Source organism: Pongo pygmaeus, chromosome 7, assembly GCF_028885625.2.
Source record: "Pongo pygmaeus isolate AG05252 chromosome 7, NHGRI_mPonPyg2-v2.0_pri, whole genome shotgun sequence".
NCBI lineage: Eukaryota > Metazoa > Chordata > Mammalia > Primates > Hominidae > Pongo > Pongo pygmaeus.
Genome location: NC_072380.2, coordinates 11,094,282 through 11,111,935, shown reverse-complemented (window position 1 = coordinate 11,111,935; position 17,654 = coordinate 11,094,282). Strand labels below are relative to the sequence as shown.

Below are 17,654 nucleotides of genomic sequence, written 5' to 3'. Positions count from 1 at the left end.
CTGAGGCAAGGAGAATCGCTTGAACGTGGGAGGTGAAGGTTGCAGTGAGCCGAGATCACGCCACTGCACTCCAGCCTGGAGACAGAGTGAGACTCTGTCTCAAAAATAAATAAATAAATAAATAAATAAATAAATAAATAAATAATATATATATATAAAATTATAAAATCTTGCTGAATGTTTCATTGCCTGCCTGGTATAGTGTTAGATATTTTAAATATAAACTGATAAGAAAATAGATACTGGCTTCCTAAGTCCCAAAACTGGAGGAAGTAATGCAGTCTACCTACTGACAAAATGAACTAGAATCAAAAGTTTAGTATAATTAACCTCTTTCCTAACCTTTTAATTTTGTCTGTGGATTATATCTGCTATGGAATGAAATGACAAACCAGAAGAGTAAAATGTAGAAGGCTATAGACTAGGAGTCAGAAGTCCTGGTTACTTTTTTCTACCTGCAGTCTGGTAGTTCTTAACTCTATCAGGTACAGTGCCCGCTTTTTATAAAGAATGTCTTATGACATCTCCTTATGACATTTCAGAAGTGAAATTCATAGATAATATGACCTAACTATACAGGTATCTTCCCAAAAATCTATAAAATGCCCTAACTAGGTCGGGCGTGGTGGCTGACGCCTGTAATCCCAGCACTTTGGGAGGCCGAGGTGAGCGGATCATGAGGTCAGGAGTTCGAGACCACCTTGGCCAACATGGTGAAACCCCCCATCTCTACTAAATGTTAAAAAATTATCCGGGTGTGGTGGTGCGTGCCTGTAATTCCAGCTACTCGGCAGCCTGAGGCAGAAGAATCACTGGAACCTGGGAGACGGAGGTTGCAGTGAGCCAAGATCGCGCCACTGTACTCCATCCAGCCTGGGTGACAAAGCGAGACTCCATCTCAAAAAAAAAAAAAAGAAAAGAAAAAAAATGCCCCAACTATAATATAAAGGGAAAATAGCAATAAGTTACAATAAAATAATTTAGAATTCTTATGTAAATAGATTGGACACGACTATATTAGAAGACAAAACATGACCCCACAGATTTCTAAAGGGACCCCAAGAAATACAACCCAGTTGAGAATAACTGCTATATGATGCAACAGGGACCCTTCTAGGGCTTGTAGAGATTATGATATGTGTATGTTGTTATAGGAAGATCAGAGCTAAATAGCATAATAAAACTAATTGTGCAACATTGTGAAAACTATTGATGAGGATTTATTTTCCTCATGCTAGGTCATTCGTAGATAGTGATCATTCTACTTCAGCCTTAATGGTGATCTTGAGACAGGAAGATTTAGAAGGAAATCTATCTAGCACGTCTTCACTATCAAAATAAGTAAGATCCAGCTGAACAAATGAAATTTCCTATATAAATTTCAAGCTTGAACTCAAAAAAAAAAAAAGACTTTGACTTCCTGTTTTTATAGAGTGATAGAACATTTGCTTAAAGGACATATTACTCCTTGCCTAGGAAATATTTCTTCCCTCTCAGTAAATTCTAATAATTTCTAAAAGTTGTGATCTTTGTTAAAATTTCTAAATTTTCTCATTTTACTGAGAATCATTTAGTACCGAATTTTAAGTTAGTTTCTGTATGTTTTAACCAGAAGTCAGGCAAACACATAGCTTTGCCTCAAATTATGTGCATAGTTTTTAGAGACAATTAACAAAATGGAGAAGAAAGTATTGAATAAATCAAGCGCATCAGATCCATATAATACTTTTAAAATGTCTTCTTACTGAATGCAGTTAGAATATATGAGTTCTGGCAAAAGATAAAACTAAATACTGAATACAAATGAAATATTTTTCTTTGATTATTTTGATAAATCTGCTTTAAAATTGATTTTTGAAATAAGACATTATATAGGTAATTAAATGCTTAATTTAGAACATGCAGAACTTTTTAGTTTAATTCTTTATTGATCTGGAAAGCTAATACAAATAAAAAATATATATAGGAAAATTTTGCCCTCCAAAAGTTTTTTTTTTTTGGAATGGGAATTGTTTCTTATTTGAAATAGGATATAAGTTTTTAAACTACTATTTTTACCAGGAATTTGTATGTCTCTGTAGACTATGGACCATGCATTAGCTGAACTTTTTAGTTATTTATTAATCCAATATCAGGTTACATCTATAATGACTTCTGAAATAATATATTAATATCAGTCAAATAAGATGTATAGTAATTTGTTTTGTTCTGGATAACATTTTATAAGATTTATTTAAATACACTTGTTAATACTGGGTTTGAGATCTACTTTAGAAACCTGCATTTTCAACTCCCAAGTCTGTAGTTGCCAGAAGTTTACATTAATAAAGTTTTCATTATAAACTGCTGGCAATATTTATGTCAAAACTAACATCAATGTAAAGAAAACAAGATAAGCAGCTTTTTATGAATTAGCACTTTAAAACCTTATTTTAAAAGATTTGATTTCTTTCTCTAGACTTGCTCTTTCCAATATGGTAGCCACTAGCTACATCTGGCTACATTTAAACTAATTAAAATTAAATAAAATGGAAAATCTTTCCATTAGTTACACTAGCCACATTTCAGGTATTCAGTAGTCACACATGGCTAACGGCTACCATAATAGCACAGATAACACTATTTCTAGCACCACAGACTGTTCTTTTGGTCATTTCTTTTAAGTTCGATCTTGACCTGAATTCTTGTGATTGTATAACCCAGTGTGGGATAAGCATTACTTTCATCTACACAGGTAAAGATTAGGCTTATGATAGCTAAATTAAACATTGAAACCCCATTTACAGTGGCACATTGAAATAAGCCACTAAGACCTGTTGCCAGTCCAATAGTCTAATACTGATCAAACTACCAGTCTATAAAAGATGTTTTTAAAAACAGGCTGCTTCCTAGCATATCCAACTTTTTAAGAACTCTAATAAGCCAGAATAAGATTGGAGACAAAATAAGAAGCGCATCTTTAATCTTTGATTCTAAGTGACTATAATTTCATGTTCTACAGGCTGAGCATGGTTGCTCACGCCTATAATCCCTGCATTTTGGGAGGCAAAGGTGGGAGGATTGCTTGAGCTCAGGAGTTCAAGACCAGCCTGGGCAACATGGCGAAACTCTGTCTCTACAAAAAAATTTTTAAAAATTAGCTGGGTATGGTGGTGCATGCCTGTGGTCCCAACTACTCAGGAGGCTAAGACAAGAGGATTGCTTGAGCCCAGGATATCAAGACCAGCCAGGGCAACATAGTGAGACTCCATCTCTAAAAAGAGAAAGAACTAAACAAATAAATAAATGAATTTCATGTTATACAAACCTAGCATACTTACAAAGAATTTTACTAATATAGTACTTTGCATACAAGCTACTCTTTCACTCATGTTCCTTTTTTAATTTCATTTTTTATGTCTCTTTTAATTGTGCATCACTTTATACAAAGTTCCTGGGCTGTATGTAAGTCATTTCAGCTAATACATTTTTCGCATTATTTCTAAAAACAAGTCTATCCTAGGCCTTATTCAAGATTTGTAATAGGTGCAGGTCTCTACAATCTATATAGTAATTAACCAATATTTTAAACATCTTTACTTTCTCCTCTTTAACCAGGACTAATAATTCTTTTCTCATAGTTCCAGAAGCATTCTTATATTTACTTAAGACTTTTTGCTTGAATGGAAAATTATACTCTTTAGTAGACAGTCTGCATCAAGATATGTGTTCCAATTTCAAATAGTTCTTAGATTTCAAAAATTTTGCCATATTAAATGTATCCTTAAAGTGCTGTCATCGAAAAATATTCAATTATAACTCTATATACATAAACAATTGTCTCTTTATTTTGTTGAAGTGAAAAACTAAAAATATTACCTGTAGATATTGAAAGGATATATCAGTTAATTTTGTCAAATCCAGAATCACTGTCATAGAGACATAATATACACACAGCATCTTACCTATAAATGCAGTAGTTTATGTGCACACTTATAATGGAGACTAATGAGACAATGAAAGAACAGAATAAGAGCAGCCAAAAAAAGAGCTAAGATTTGACAGACACATTGACCCCAACACATAGTGGCAATCAATCCAGCAAATGCTTTTGGAATGTTCTCTGTGTGAAAAGGAATGTAAAGATGAGCAAGATCTGGTTCCTTTCCTCAACAGTTCAACAAACTAAAATGTAATATAACTCTTAAGAATAATAATTCAAAGATTTACTTTGTTATATGAAACACTCTCTTTTTTTCCTCCCTTAATCTCAGCATTTTACCTGCTATTATGATCAAATAAGTAGTTTATCTTTTACTGAAGAATTGTCATAACTTATTCTGTAAAAGCCACTCTCCTGAAATCTACAACCTCTTCATAGCATCACTTGATCTTCCCACTTGGACACTGGGCTCAAAAAAGATGTCTCTGATCATAAGATAATGCAATCTTAGATCTGAAAGATTTTCAGCACTCACTTTATAAGGGCAAAAACTAAACTGTTACATGAGTTGTCCAAAGTTGTAGATTATAGAGACCAGTCTAAAATGTAGGCCTCCTAGAGATCCATCCTTTTGTGTTACATATGTGTGCTCATTCCAAAAGCCACACTTCATGTACATAAACATACTTTTGGTTGACATATTATAAATTGTTTTCTTTAAAAACTTATTTGGGTCAATGTGAAATGAATTTTCAGTTTATTTACATTGGATCAATCAAAATAATAACTCATTTGTTAGCCTCTAGACCTAACAGCCCAATTTAATTACATTCTGTTTAGCATTGCTATCATACCTCCAATTATACAAACATTGAAAGTTGCATTTTCCTAAAGCCATTCAATAAATGTGAATTAAACAAATGTCTGTATTTAGTAGCGCTTTTCTGTTCACTGGTTATACTTCCCAAGATGATTCTGATTTCAAAAGTAGTACATTGAGACTAAAAGAAAAATCAAGGCTGGGCGCACTGGCTCACATCTGTAATCCCAGCACTTTGGGAGGCTAAAGCAGGAGGATCGCTTGAGCCCAGGAGTTTGTGACCAGCTTGGGCAACATGGTGAAACCCCATCTCTACAAAAAATACAAAAATTAGCTGGGCGTGGTGGTGTACACCTGTGGTCTCAGCTACTCAGGGGCTGAGGTGGGGAGGATTGGTTGATCCTGGAAGGTTGAGGCTACAGTGAACTGTGATCACGCCACTGCACTGCAGCCTTGGTGACAGAGCAACTGTCTCAAAAAATAAATACATACATGTATACATACATAGAAAAATTAAACATTAAGTACTGAAAGTTGTGTGGCTTCCCTAGGTTTATATAACAAATCTATGGCAAAGTTTTGCTACAACATTTAGTAAAACCAAACTAAATAATTTTTCCTCCTGAACTACTTTGCAGTCCCTCAAGAACCATTTTTGTTTCCAAAATGAATGTAGTTGGAATATGTGAGTTTGGATACATATATGAGTTCTTTCCTTCCTTTTATGCAGAGAGTACACCTATACGTACTTCTGATGTTGATTATCGACTCTTAGAAGCATCTAAAGCTGGAGACTTGGAAACTGTGAAGGTAAGTCAGTGCCCTTAATATCTGGAATAGCACTGTTGAACTTTGCTAACCAATTCATTTGTAAGCTTCTAAGTGTATCTACTCAAATACAAACAGTAAAAAGGATGAACAGAGTCATGGGCAGGAAAAATCTGTACTACTGTTAAGGAATTCCCAGTATGTGCCTTGTATTTATGAAACCATTTATATATATATATATGTGTGTGTGTATATAGATAGAGAGATAGATAGATAGATACATACATACATACATACATACATACGTACATACGTACATACACACATATACATGGTTTTTAGTAATTTTTCTTCAGGTTACATGAAAGCTCTTTTAATTTCACTTACATTAATTAAAGTGTTACTATTTTTGGCTGCATTCACAAAATATATAAACTAGATCGAGCCCAGACATTAGCAGGATGACATTTGAAACAATATTTCTTTATCTTTTCTCAGAGATTCACACATTTATTCTAGGAAAGCATTCCTGTGATCCCTCAACAGTGGAATTATTCATATGCAGAAGATAGATTTTTTCCTTGTGTAGCTCTACTTGATTCGAAAATTTTATCAGTCTGTATTTGTGGTATAGCAACAATGGTTGTAGTTTTATTTTTTTTCAAATATAGTCATAATTCTAATACTGAGTATGCTTTTTTAAAACACACATTTCCCATCTATAATCATTCACTTAGGGATGAAGTTAGCGAAAGTTTTTTGTTTGGAGGTTGCTCTTTTGGGGTTTGTTTTTTGTTGTTTTTTAAGAGACAAGGTCTCGCTGTATTGCCCAGGCAGGCCTCAAACTCCTGGGGCTCAAGCCCTCTTGCCTTACCCTGCCTACTATCAAAGTAGCTGAGACTACAGGCATGCACCACTGCACCCAACTTTGCCTTTATTTATTTTTATAGAAAAGTTAATAGCAGATTTGCTATTGACACTCATAGTACTTTTTATGACATACTGTCAACTTTGTCACCTCTTCTTAAGCAAACTTTGTTTTTGCGATTTTTAGCAAACTAATTTTAGCATTCTTGATAACATATACTGGTTGAAAGTGATGGTAAACACATTTTAAGCTCTGTTGCCTAGAAATTTTATGTTTGTTTTAATATGTGGGCGCTTCCAGGATCACTTCCAACTTACGATAGCATCTAAGTTACTTAAAGAATAATAGTAAATTTTAGTTGTGATAGCCACTAGGGAGAAATTTTTATGTTGTCTTAAATCTAAAACTGTACATTTTTTCTTAAAAATGCTTCATCACTTGAAATGTATTCTAATAAAAGAAAATTCTTAAATATAAAACGATTAGGCTTCCTTTCAGAGCATGATCATCTCAGTGCTAGAACTGCTATGTGTGCTTATTATAATTAATACATACTTTATTTTTAAAGCATACAGTTTTAAATTCCATGTGTTTTGTATATGATAAGCAGATGTATACTACAGCTTTTAGGTTTCTTAAACAATCCATTCACAGTGAAGGCCTAATTTATTTTGATTTGTGGAATGGAAGTAGCAAAAGAAAACAAAGCAGCACAAATTGAGGGAGAATTAGGCCTGGTAAATTTCCCCAAGAGACTTTAGAAAGTAGTAGAATTGAGGTTTTAGAAGAAAAGGCTGCCTGCTGAATAAAGCATTTGAAATTATGAAAAGTAGGTAGGAAGGATGTAAAATTGCTTTGGCATTCGAAAGAAAACTGAAACAGCATAAAGAATTTCTAAATCTTAAAAATCAAATATTTAATAAGCAGGATGGGCTTCTATTTCTGTAGCCTCACAAAATGAGTTGTGTTTCATTCCCTACCTATTCCTATTTTGTCAGTATTCTCTGCTAGAATAATAATAGAGTTAATTTAGAATGTAAGAACCAGTGGGGGAAAGCAGCATTAGGAAGAAGCTTCAATCATGTCAGACTCGTTAGAGGGTGTTTACTATCAATTTTTGCATCTTTTCTTTTTGATTTATGTATTTATTCATTTTTTATTTAATTTGATTTATCAATTATGCTATTTATATATTAATATAGCCACAGACTCATTTGTCATGAAAAGATATTTGACCTGGTCAGATTACAATGGCTCTTCAGATTTTAGAGGCTGGTGCATTTCCGTATAGAGTTGATGAGACTGTGAACTCGCCTTTACTGCCCAGACTCCTTCCTGTCATGTGAAAATTATACCACTTTAAAAGCGCTTGTTTTTATCCTACCTGTGTGAAAGCTTCTTGTCTTAGTCTATTTGTGCTGCTATAAAAAAATACCATAGACTGAGCAATTTCTAAGCAATAGAAATTTATTTCTCTCAGTTCTGGAGGCTAGGAAGTCCAAGATCCAGGTACCGGTAGGCTTAGTGTCTGGTGGGGACCCCGTCTCTCTGCCTTCAAGGTGGTGTCTTGTTGCTGCCTCTTCTGGAGAGGACAAATGCTGTATCCTCACTTGGCAGAAGGCGGAAGGGCAAAACGGCCAAATGCTATGTGAAGGCTCTTTTAGAAAGGCCTTAAGCTACCACATTCAGGAGGGAAGAGTCTGCATGGCCCAGTCACCTCCTTAACACTATTGCATTGGAGATTAAGTTTCAACATGAATTCCAGAAGGACACAAACATTCAACCCGTAGCGCTCCTACTTCCTCTATCAGTAGAGATCTTTCAGGTTCTTAATTTTTATGTAATAATAGCTTAGTACTGTGGCGGAAGTGGCAGCAAAATTAGTGAATACCTGAAAATCCCCAGGGACCGTGCAGTCATCCTTTATAGCCTAGAGCATGCTATTGTCTGCTCTGCTTCGTTTGCTTTTTCTATTTTTCATTGCCTTTCTTCTGATCACTTCCCTCAAGTTGGATAATTAGGAAAGTAAGCAATGATACATGATGTAGCACAAAGACCAAGAGGTTAAAAATCAGTAAAGCAGGGTTTGAGTCTTTATTCTACCCCTTACCAACTGTTTGAAAAGGATAAGTCATTTAACCTTCATCCCTGATTTATTTATCTGTAAAGTTAATTTATAAATTAACCTCCATCCCTGGTTTGTTATCTATCAACTTCATAGACATATAATAATTTCCTCACTGAAAGAATATGATATTCTTTTTTTTTTTTTTTTTTTTTTTGAGATGGGGTCTCACTCTGTCACCAGGCTAAAGTGCCGTAGCGCAATTTCAGCTCACTGCAACCTCTGCCTCCTGGGTTCAAGCAATTCTCCTGCCTCAGCCTCCTGAGTAGCTGGGACTACAGGCACATGCCACCATGCCCAGCTAATTTTTGTATTTTTAGTAGAGATGAGGTTTCACTATGTTGGCCAGGATGGTCTCGATCTCTTGACCTCGTGATCTGCCTGCCTTGGCCTCCCAAAGTGCTGGGATTGCAGGCGTGAACCAACGCACCTGGCTGATATTCTTTATAAACTGTGAATTATTATTCAGATATTATCATTACTCACTTATTACCACCAGTGATACAGTCTTTCATTCCTTCCATGGCATCCTGCTGCTTTGTAAACAAACTGAGCTTACAATTTAGATTGTGCTGAAATTGAAGCATTCAGAGAGAGAGAAGCAGATATAGAAGAGATTTGGAGGACATCTCTGAAAGAGATGGAAGTAAAGCCCAAAAACTAGGGTATGATTAAAAAACCAGTTTAACTTGTAAAGGTAAGCAAACATTGCCCCAAAAGTCAAGTAAAGCACTGTTGACTACATAGCTTTGCTACAGTCAATCAAAAGACGCAGGGAGTGGCCCAGGCAGAAAAATTTTCCAGAGCCTTTTTGCTTGCTTGACTCACATTAGAGACGGCAAGAGCTCTCTAGTTACATAGTCAACTGAGGTTGGTGTTAGCACAAGCAGATACGCTATGACAAACAGTAGAGCATATCTCAGGGAGGAAAGACTTACAAAGATAAAACAGCAAGGCATTATTTGCATTGGAAATGCTTGCTTTATTGTGAGTTTTTCTATTTGATTCCAATTTTGGTTGGGAAATGTTGAAAAACATTAATTTGCTCTGTACATAATAAAAAATACTTGTAGTCACTGTAAAGCATAGTGCTGATTTCCAAACAATTGTATTGTCTAATCTTTGGAAATAAATATTCATTAGAAAATTATAATTTATTTATCCAAGATGTTGAACTATTTTGGGGCAAAACCTGTGAATAAATAGTAATGTTCGTTTTGTGTTTGTCTTTGTGTGTGCACCATGAAAGCAACTTTGCAGCCCTCAAAATGTGAATTGTAGAGACTTAGAGGGCCGGCATTCCACGCCCTTACACTTCGCGGCAGGCTACAACCGCGTGTCTGTTGTAGAGTACCTGCTACACCACGGTGCCGATGTCCATGCCAAAGACAAGGGGTACGTGTTAGAAGTTAGCTGTTTGGGAGTCATTCTCTTCATGCTTAAAAAAATTTTTAATGTTTTTGAAGTCTTAGATTTTTTCTGTATTAAAAAAGTAATCCTTATTTTTTGTTTAAAACGTAAATTAAAACATAGAAATGTGCCAGGCGTGGTGGCTCACGCGTGTAATCCCAGCACTTTGGGAGGCCAAGGTGGGCGGATCACCTGAGATCAGGAGTTTGAGACCAGCCTGACCAACATGGGTGAAACTCTGTCTCTATTAAAAATGCAAAATTAGCCAGGCGTAGTGGCACATGCCTGTAATCCCAGCTACTTGGGAGGCTGAGGCAGAAGAATCACTTGAACTCGGGAGATGGAGGTTGCAGTGAGCTGAGCTCTCACCATTGCACTCCAGCTTGGGCAACAAGAGCGAAATTCCGTCTCAAAAAAAGAAAAAAAAACAAACAAACATAGAAATGTACAGTATAGAAAGTGAAAATTTCCTGTCAGCCCACCTCCTGCTCAGAGATACAGCATTAAAAGGTTGACTGTTTTCCTCCAGATATTGTAAATTCATAAACTTGTGTGTGTGCTGTGGTGGTGGTGGTGGTGGTGATTTTTAACACAAATGGTGGTGCCATCCTATACGGTCTGCTTTGCAGTTTACTTTTTTCCACCCAGTAGTGTATCTTGAATAGTCTTCCTATATCAGTACTTAATAGGCTCGTTCTTTTAATGCTTGTATATAGTATTTTATTACACTATATGAATTTTGTTTTGTTTTGTTTTGTTTTTGAGACAGAGTCTCGCTCTGTCACCCAGGCTGGAGTGCGGTGGGACAATCTCGGCTCACTGCAAGCTGGGTTCATGCCATTCTACTGCCTCAGCCTCCCGAATAGCCGCGACTACAGGCGCACGTCACCATGCCCAGCTAATTTTTTGTATTTTTAGTAGAGACAGGGTTTCACTGTGTTAGCCAGGATGATCTCAATCTCCTGACATCGTGATCCACCCGCCTCGGCCTCTCAAAGTGCTGGGATTACAGGCATGAGCCACTGCGCCCGGCCCTATATTAATGTTTTTATATAGTCTGTAAGTTATTGTTTATTCTTCTTTTTTGCTATTAAAAATGTACAGTCTCTTCTAAAAAGAAGTCAGCCATCCCAAAGACAGCAGTATTCCTAGAAGCATAGTTTTGTTTTTACTAATTCAGATACTCTATATTTTATATTAGTTTGCTAAATTATTTTGCCTAGGAAAAGCTTAAGGCAGCTACTTAGAAATGTGAGAAAAGTATTTTAACTGATATGAATTCCCGTGTTCTGAGTTAATTTCACATCATCTCAAAATTAGCCAGTAGCTTTCTGTGTAATTACATAGAAGTGCACAGCAGAATTAAACTGTACGATTTAGGCCTCATTGAACCGTTATGTATTTATTTATCTTTTAAAAGGGACACATCAGACATGAGCATTCACTAACAATAACACTAGTGCTTTCAAAGTGTTATAGTGCATTGGAGAGTAATCAGCCTTTGCTTCTATTGCTCATTTTAACACTTAGCATATTTCATCCCAAAACTAAAAAAAAAAAAAAATGCACTTGATACTTTGCTTCTGCCATGTGTTAACTTCAACATTTTATTCTTTTGATGCACTCTTTTGTGGGAGCATCTTTTTGTCCTTTTAGAATGTCAGCTGCTTGCTAATCACAGCTTAGACTCCTCTCAGAATAGTTTGCCCATTTCTTATCTGAGTAGAACTTGTAGTTGACATCGTCATTTTTCTTACTGAATACTTCTCTGAATTACCTGGATTGTGAGTTTTCATTATTTGGCACCTCAATATTTAAACCTGTGCATGGAAATCACCACTGAATCACCACTATGATTAAACCACTATGATTAAATCACCACTATGATTTACACAGCTTTTTACCAAGATAGAACTTGCCTAGACAAGCTAATTGCATTATATTTTTTATAAGTAAGCATACAATTTTCATTAGCAGAACTCATAAAGATAAGGATTGCTGTGAGTATATATCCATCCCCAAGAAACTTAGGAAAAGTGTTTACATTGCAAGAGCGTTTTTGAAATGACCCTCCTGATTTGGAAATGGGTAACTGTGTCTTAAAGAACAGAGGTGGGGTGGATGTGTCTTTTTGAGCAGCGCTCAGTGTAGTCAGTGCCGCAGAAGAACGTGGGATTTTCATTGTAAGAATCTTCTTAACTCAAAGGTTTGTTTTGTGACTGGAAAATAATTTTCTTTTTAGTGGCTTGGTGCCCCTTCATAATGCCTGTTCATATGGACACTATGAGGTGGCTGAGCTTTTAGTAAGGCATGGGGCTTCTGTCAATGTGGCGGACTTATGGAAATTTACCCCTCTCCACGAAGCAGCAGCTAAAGGAAAGTATGAAATCTGCAAGCTCCTTTTAAAAGTATGTAGTTTAAAAAGTTATGAAATGTAAACTAATTTTATTTATGTTTTGGTTATTATTTGAAAGTAAGTTGGGGTATGTTATTCTATTAAGAACAATACTGCTGTAGAGACTGCTCTCATTTTCTGTTTCCCAGAAGACTGTTTATGTGATATGATACATAGCTTTGTGTAGTGCCTAAAGTGAATATCTGAAATGGCTTAAGTCCATGTCATAAAAATTCATCAAAGTAGGTTTTAGAAACAGCTGAAATAGTTTGCATTGCTTATCTAGTACTTATAGTATTAATATCAGAAAAAACTGTACAGGAGAAACAAGCTTTTCAATCAAGTTGGGTTTTCTTTCCTTGTTGGCTATTTTATTATTGTTAACTAACTCATTCTTCATTAGTAAACATTAAACATTATATCTTTTAAGAATGTATTGTAATATCAGATTTTTATTAAAATATAAGATAATCTCTAAAGTTGTTCATATGGATTTGAGATACATATAAAAGAGTGAAAACTAGTAGTTATATGAAACTAACTATAATTTATGCTCACTTTAAGTATATTTTTAAAAAACGACCAGATGTGTATTTATGAGATTTTCTTTTGCTTTTTTTTTAACTACAGAAAAAAAAAAATTGATGTTTAAATAAAATTCTTCTCCCTTCACTTTTATGATATCAAATACATTCTTATGAATCTTGAGAAAAACACAATATCTGATACTCATTTTTATTATCACTGGTTGGTAAGAAATAACTTCCAAGTCATTGTGAGTCCATTGTCCAACTTGACTTACAACTGATTTCCGCAGTGAGCCCATAACAGTCTGTGGCCGACCCATAATAAAAATTATTGACTTCTATTTACTTTATTTAATAGGTATTGTTAATTAAACTTTTAAAATCTATAATTTTTAATACATTTATATCTAATTTCATGATAGATGTTAAGACTTAGGATAAAAATATTAAAAATATTACCAAACTTTATTCTTACTGATGGCCTTTAGAATTAAGTCCTTTTTTACCAGTGTGTCCTACTCTACTGTCTTCTTTTTCATACCTACTGAGTATCTTTATGTAATTGAATCTGGTCAAAATTAACATCCATGCTATTCTTCAAAGTAAAATAGGTTTCCAAAGACAACTTGGAGTCGGAGAAAAAGTGTATTATACAAGTTGTCTCAAAGATACTTAACACTCTCCCTACTTTATCATCACCATTGATCCTGAAGCTTTGACTGTGTAGTATTAATAGTTAGAAAGCTGATCCATTATATTGCTAAGTAGGAATTTTGCAAAGTGTTTTTCAAAATGCATACAGAGTAGATACCTTCCCCAGGGAACTTAATTAGAGTAAATTAAGTACCTACCTACCTACCTACTTACTACAGAAAATACAAACCCCATTTGATTTTTCTTCTTTGTAGCATGGAGCAGATCCAACTAAAAAGAACAGAGATGGAAATACACCTTTGGATTTGGTAAAGGAAGGAGATACAGATATTCAGGACTTACTGAGAGGGGATGCTGCCTTGTTGGATGCTGCCAAGAAGGGCTGCCTGGCAAGAGTGCAGAAGCTCTGTACCCCAGAGAATATCAACTGCAGAGACACCCAGGGCAGAAATTCAACCCCTCTGCACCTGGCAGGTAAGCACCCCCAGTGCCTTCAAGCCTCCTTTTCCTTTCTCGGACACCTAATACAGTTTACTAAAAGATGAAGACCATGCTGAACATAAATGGGACTACTTAGTAAAATGCTCTTGATTGACGTAGTTTTGTATAATTTCTTATTGTGAAGTCCCTCCATTATGTGATAATAGTATTAGCTTTTGAAGCAAAAAGTATTAAAACCTTAACATTTTCTGGTCCTTATTACATATGTATGTATTTTTTTTCTGTTAAGCTGACATGTTTCCTGTACTTTTTTTACTCTAAATAGCAGGCTACAATAACCTGGAAGTAGCTGAATATCTTCTAGAGCATGGAGCTGATGTTAATGCCCAGGACAAGGGTGGTTTAATTCCTCTTCATAATGCAGCATCTTATGGGGTAAGCATACCAACATTAAAATCTAGAAAACTGACCGGGCGCGGTGTCTCACGCCTGTAATCCCAGCACTTTGGGAGGCTGAGGCAGGTAGATCACAAGGTCAGGAGATCGAGACAATCCTGGCTAACACGGTGAAACCCTGTCTCTACTAAAAGTACAAAAAATTAGCCAGGCATAGTGGCAGGCACCTGTAGTCCCAGCTACTCAGGGGGCTGAGGCAGGAGAATGGCGTGAACCCAGGAGGCGGAGCTTGCAGTGAGCCGAGATCGCGCCACTGCACTCCAGCCTGCGTGACAGAGCGAGACTGTCTCAAAATAAATAAATAAATAAATAAAATAAAATAAAATAAAATCTAGAAAACTTCCCTGGCATTTACAACTCTATTAAATGCATACTATGCATTAGGTAAGTAGATATCTAACTAATAGCATGATTTAGCATAATTTTAATCTTTTGTTCAGAGTTTTGGCTATCTTCCCAGCTAAGCTTAACTACCTTTTGGCCAACAGTCATGCTTTTTATTGCTTTTTGGTCTCAGCACATTATCAAGCACAATAATAGGCATGTAATGGGTGCTCAGTTTATATTTATCAATAATATAATAAATATATATAATATAAAATAATATAATAAATATCAATTTCTTAATTCTACCTCAAGTAGATTTTAAAAACTATAAAAGCTGTGCGGCTGTTATACAGGCATGGAAAGTATGGTGGCTTACATTTATCATCAGCACCTTAAAAATATTCAAGTAGCCAGGCACAGTGGCACCTGTAATCCCAGCCATTCAGGAGGCTGTAATGGCGCCTGTAATCCCAGCCATTCAGGAGGCTGAGGTGGGAAGATCGCCTGAGCCCAGGAGTTCAAGGCCACCCTGGTCAACATAGTGAGACCTCATCTAAAAAAAAAATTTAAATGGTTGAGCAGTTGATATATATGGTTTCATAGAGTAGGAATTACTAGCTAAAACCTCCAGGTGAAAGTCCAGAGTTATCCTTTCAAACACCATCATTGGTTGTAAGAGGAAGAGAAATGGATTGCAGTGCCTTGATGCCGTATGTCAGAACTGACTGACTGGAAGTAACTAAGGCCCACTCAAGCCTGATGGCTCACGGCAGAAATAGGATGAATGCTCATGTGCTTGACAGTTCATCCACTTAATCCCTTCTTGACTGCAAAAACCCACAGATGCCAGTTCATACGTACCAGGTGTTCTCACAGTTGGAATCACTATTGATAGAAGGTGGTTTCCAGATTTGCAAAAGCCTGACAAACTATAAATAAAAACCAAACCAAACCAGCCACCTTGATTACCATATTCTTCCTCCTACCGCCTTCTCCCCGGCCCTTCGTACTGAAACTGTCATTTCTCAGGCCCGTTCTCCAAAGACCTGTATTTCAGAGAGAGGACAAATCTGAGTGAGGATACTTTGAAGGAAAGCAACAATCCAGTTTTTTGAAAGAAAATTATGCTTCCAAGTATGATATAAATTAATTGAAAGTATCATATTTAATGAGTATTAGTACTGAAATCCTCTTGAAACTACAGTATTTAAAGTTACCTTTCTAAAGATGAGTAGTCTTTTATTAAAATTCGTAGAAATTTTAACCTTCCTTCACATAAGGTTCTCAATTTCTCTGAACAACAAATACTTCTAGCAAAGACTTAGCATACTAAATATTTGCTGCTAACATACTACATATACATTTACATGTAAGTCTTGTTTTTTTTTTTTTTGTTTTTTTTTTTGAGAACAGGCCAGACTGCAGTGGCGCTATCTCGGCTGACTGCAAGCTCCGCCTCCCGGGTTCACGCCATTCTCCTGCCTCAGCCTCCCGAGTAGCTGGGACTACAGGCGCCTGCCACCATGCCTGGCTAATTTTTTTTGTATTTTTAGTAGAGACGGGGTTTCACCGTGTCAGCCAGGATGATCTCTATCTCCTGACCTCGTGATCCGCCCGCCTCGGCCTCCCAAAGTGCTGGGATTACAGGCGTGAGCCCATGTAATTCTTTACCCTTAAGTTATAACTTATACGTGTATATCATTTGGAGACTAATTTTCAGCACTTCTTAGCATAATTGCTCTCTTCATATGGTATTCTGCTAATCCTTTTGCTAAGCTTCAGTTAACAGTTTATAAAACCAATGGGATCAGTAGAACTGAAATGAGATCTTTTATCGTCTCTGTAAACCTACTATGAGTAAGGACAGATGGTGGCCATAGAATTAGAATAATGAACTGATCTAGTAAAGCTTATGTTACACTGTCAACTGTGTAGACTACAGTAGATCCCATACATTGTGGATGCAGGGAAGTTCTACTCCATTAGCCTTCACCTTTCACAGTGTTTATAGCAGTCACAGAGGATAAGGAAAAGAAAAATTAATTTATAAAGTATTTTACCTTTTGATCCTCATTCTTCTCATGGGATAGCATTAAGATGTGTTCTACTCCATTAGTCTTCACCTTGCACAGTCTTTATAGCTGTCACAGAGGATAAAGAAAAGAAAAGTTAATTTATAAACTAAGTATTTTACCTTTTGATCCCCATCAGTTAAGATGTTACTTACTCTACATGTGTGTCACTCGATGACCACTGTGAAGTCAGTAAAGTGTACAGTGGTTCTCTTGTGGCTCAAGCGTAATGTAGAGTGCTGGTCAACTTTGTCTAACTTCACGTTCCCTTGAGGCTGACTTGCTGTCCGCTGAAAAGAGGTGTAATGCAATCGGTCTCCCGACCGGAAGTCCACTCTTTCATTTTCATAAACTTTATTCACCATCACCCATAACTCCCCTTCTCCTTTTCTAACTCCAAGCAAGAAAAAATAATGAACGCTTTTTTTTCACTATCTCTTTTTATGTTATCCTCTTTTTATGTTTGTTAAATCCCTACTGCTTAGCTCTTTGTAAATGAAGATAACTTACTTAGGTGAGAATGATCAAAAAATTCTCCAGGCCTTGTAAAGGGCATTTGATAGAGGTTTTGATCAACCTGGTTCATCTCATCCTTGTATGGAAGAATGCAAATGGGCTACATAATGTGTTCATAGCAGGTATTTTTACCTCATTGTGAGGGTGGATTGAGTCACTCAAAAAAGTTTTTCATGTATTAAACTTGTAAATTTAAAAATCAGGCATCCGTGAGTTGATGACTGTTACTTTTTTTTGACAAACTTTCACTTTGGTGGTTTCTAGACCTTTTTTTAATTACCTTTTTTTTTTGGTCAGATACATGAGTGTGATAATACCTTTTTTTTTGTTTTTTAACATGGGCAACCCACTTC

General features: G+C 36.0%; 1 protein-coding gene across 3 annotated transcripts in view; it reads left to right on the top strand.

Moving 5' to 3' along the window:
• Positions 1 to 17,654, top strand: part of TNKS (tankyrase) — a 234,000-nt gene that overhangs the window by 173,060 nt on the left and 43,286 nt on the right. For 2 of the 3 annotated variants that reach the window (XM_063668510.1, XM_054497579.2), the window contains exons 13-17: positions 5,473 to 5,552; positions 9,753 to 9,898; positions 12,156 to 12,321; positions 13,744 to 13,963; positions 14,256 to 14,365. In XM_063668510.1, the coding sequence (XP_063524580.1) occupies positions 5,473 to 5,552; positions 9,753 to 9,898; positions 12,156 to 12,321; positions 13,744 to 13,963; positions 14,256 to 14,365 (722 nt within the window). The remainder of the gene's footprint in view (positions 1 to 5,472; positions 5,553 to 9,752; positions 9,899 to 12,155; positions 12,322 to 13,743; positions 13,964 to 14,255; positions 14,366 to 17,654) is intronic. The other variant, XM_054497580.2, reaches the window with a different exon arrangement.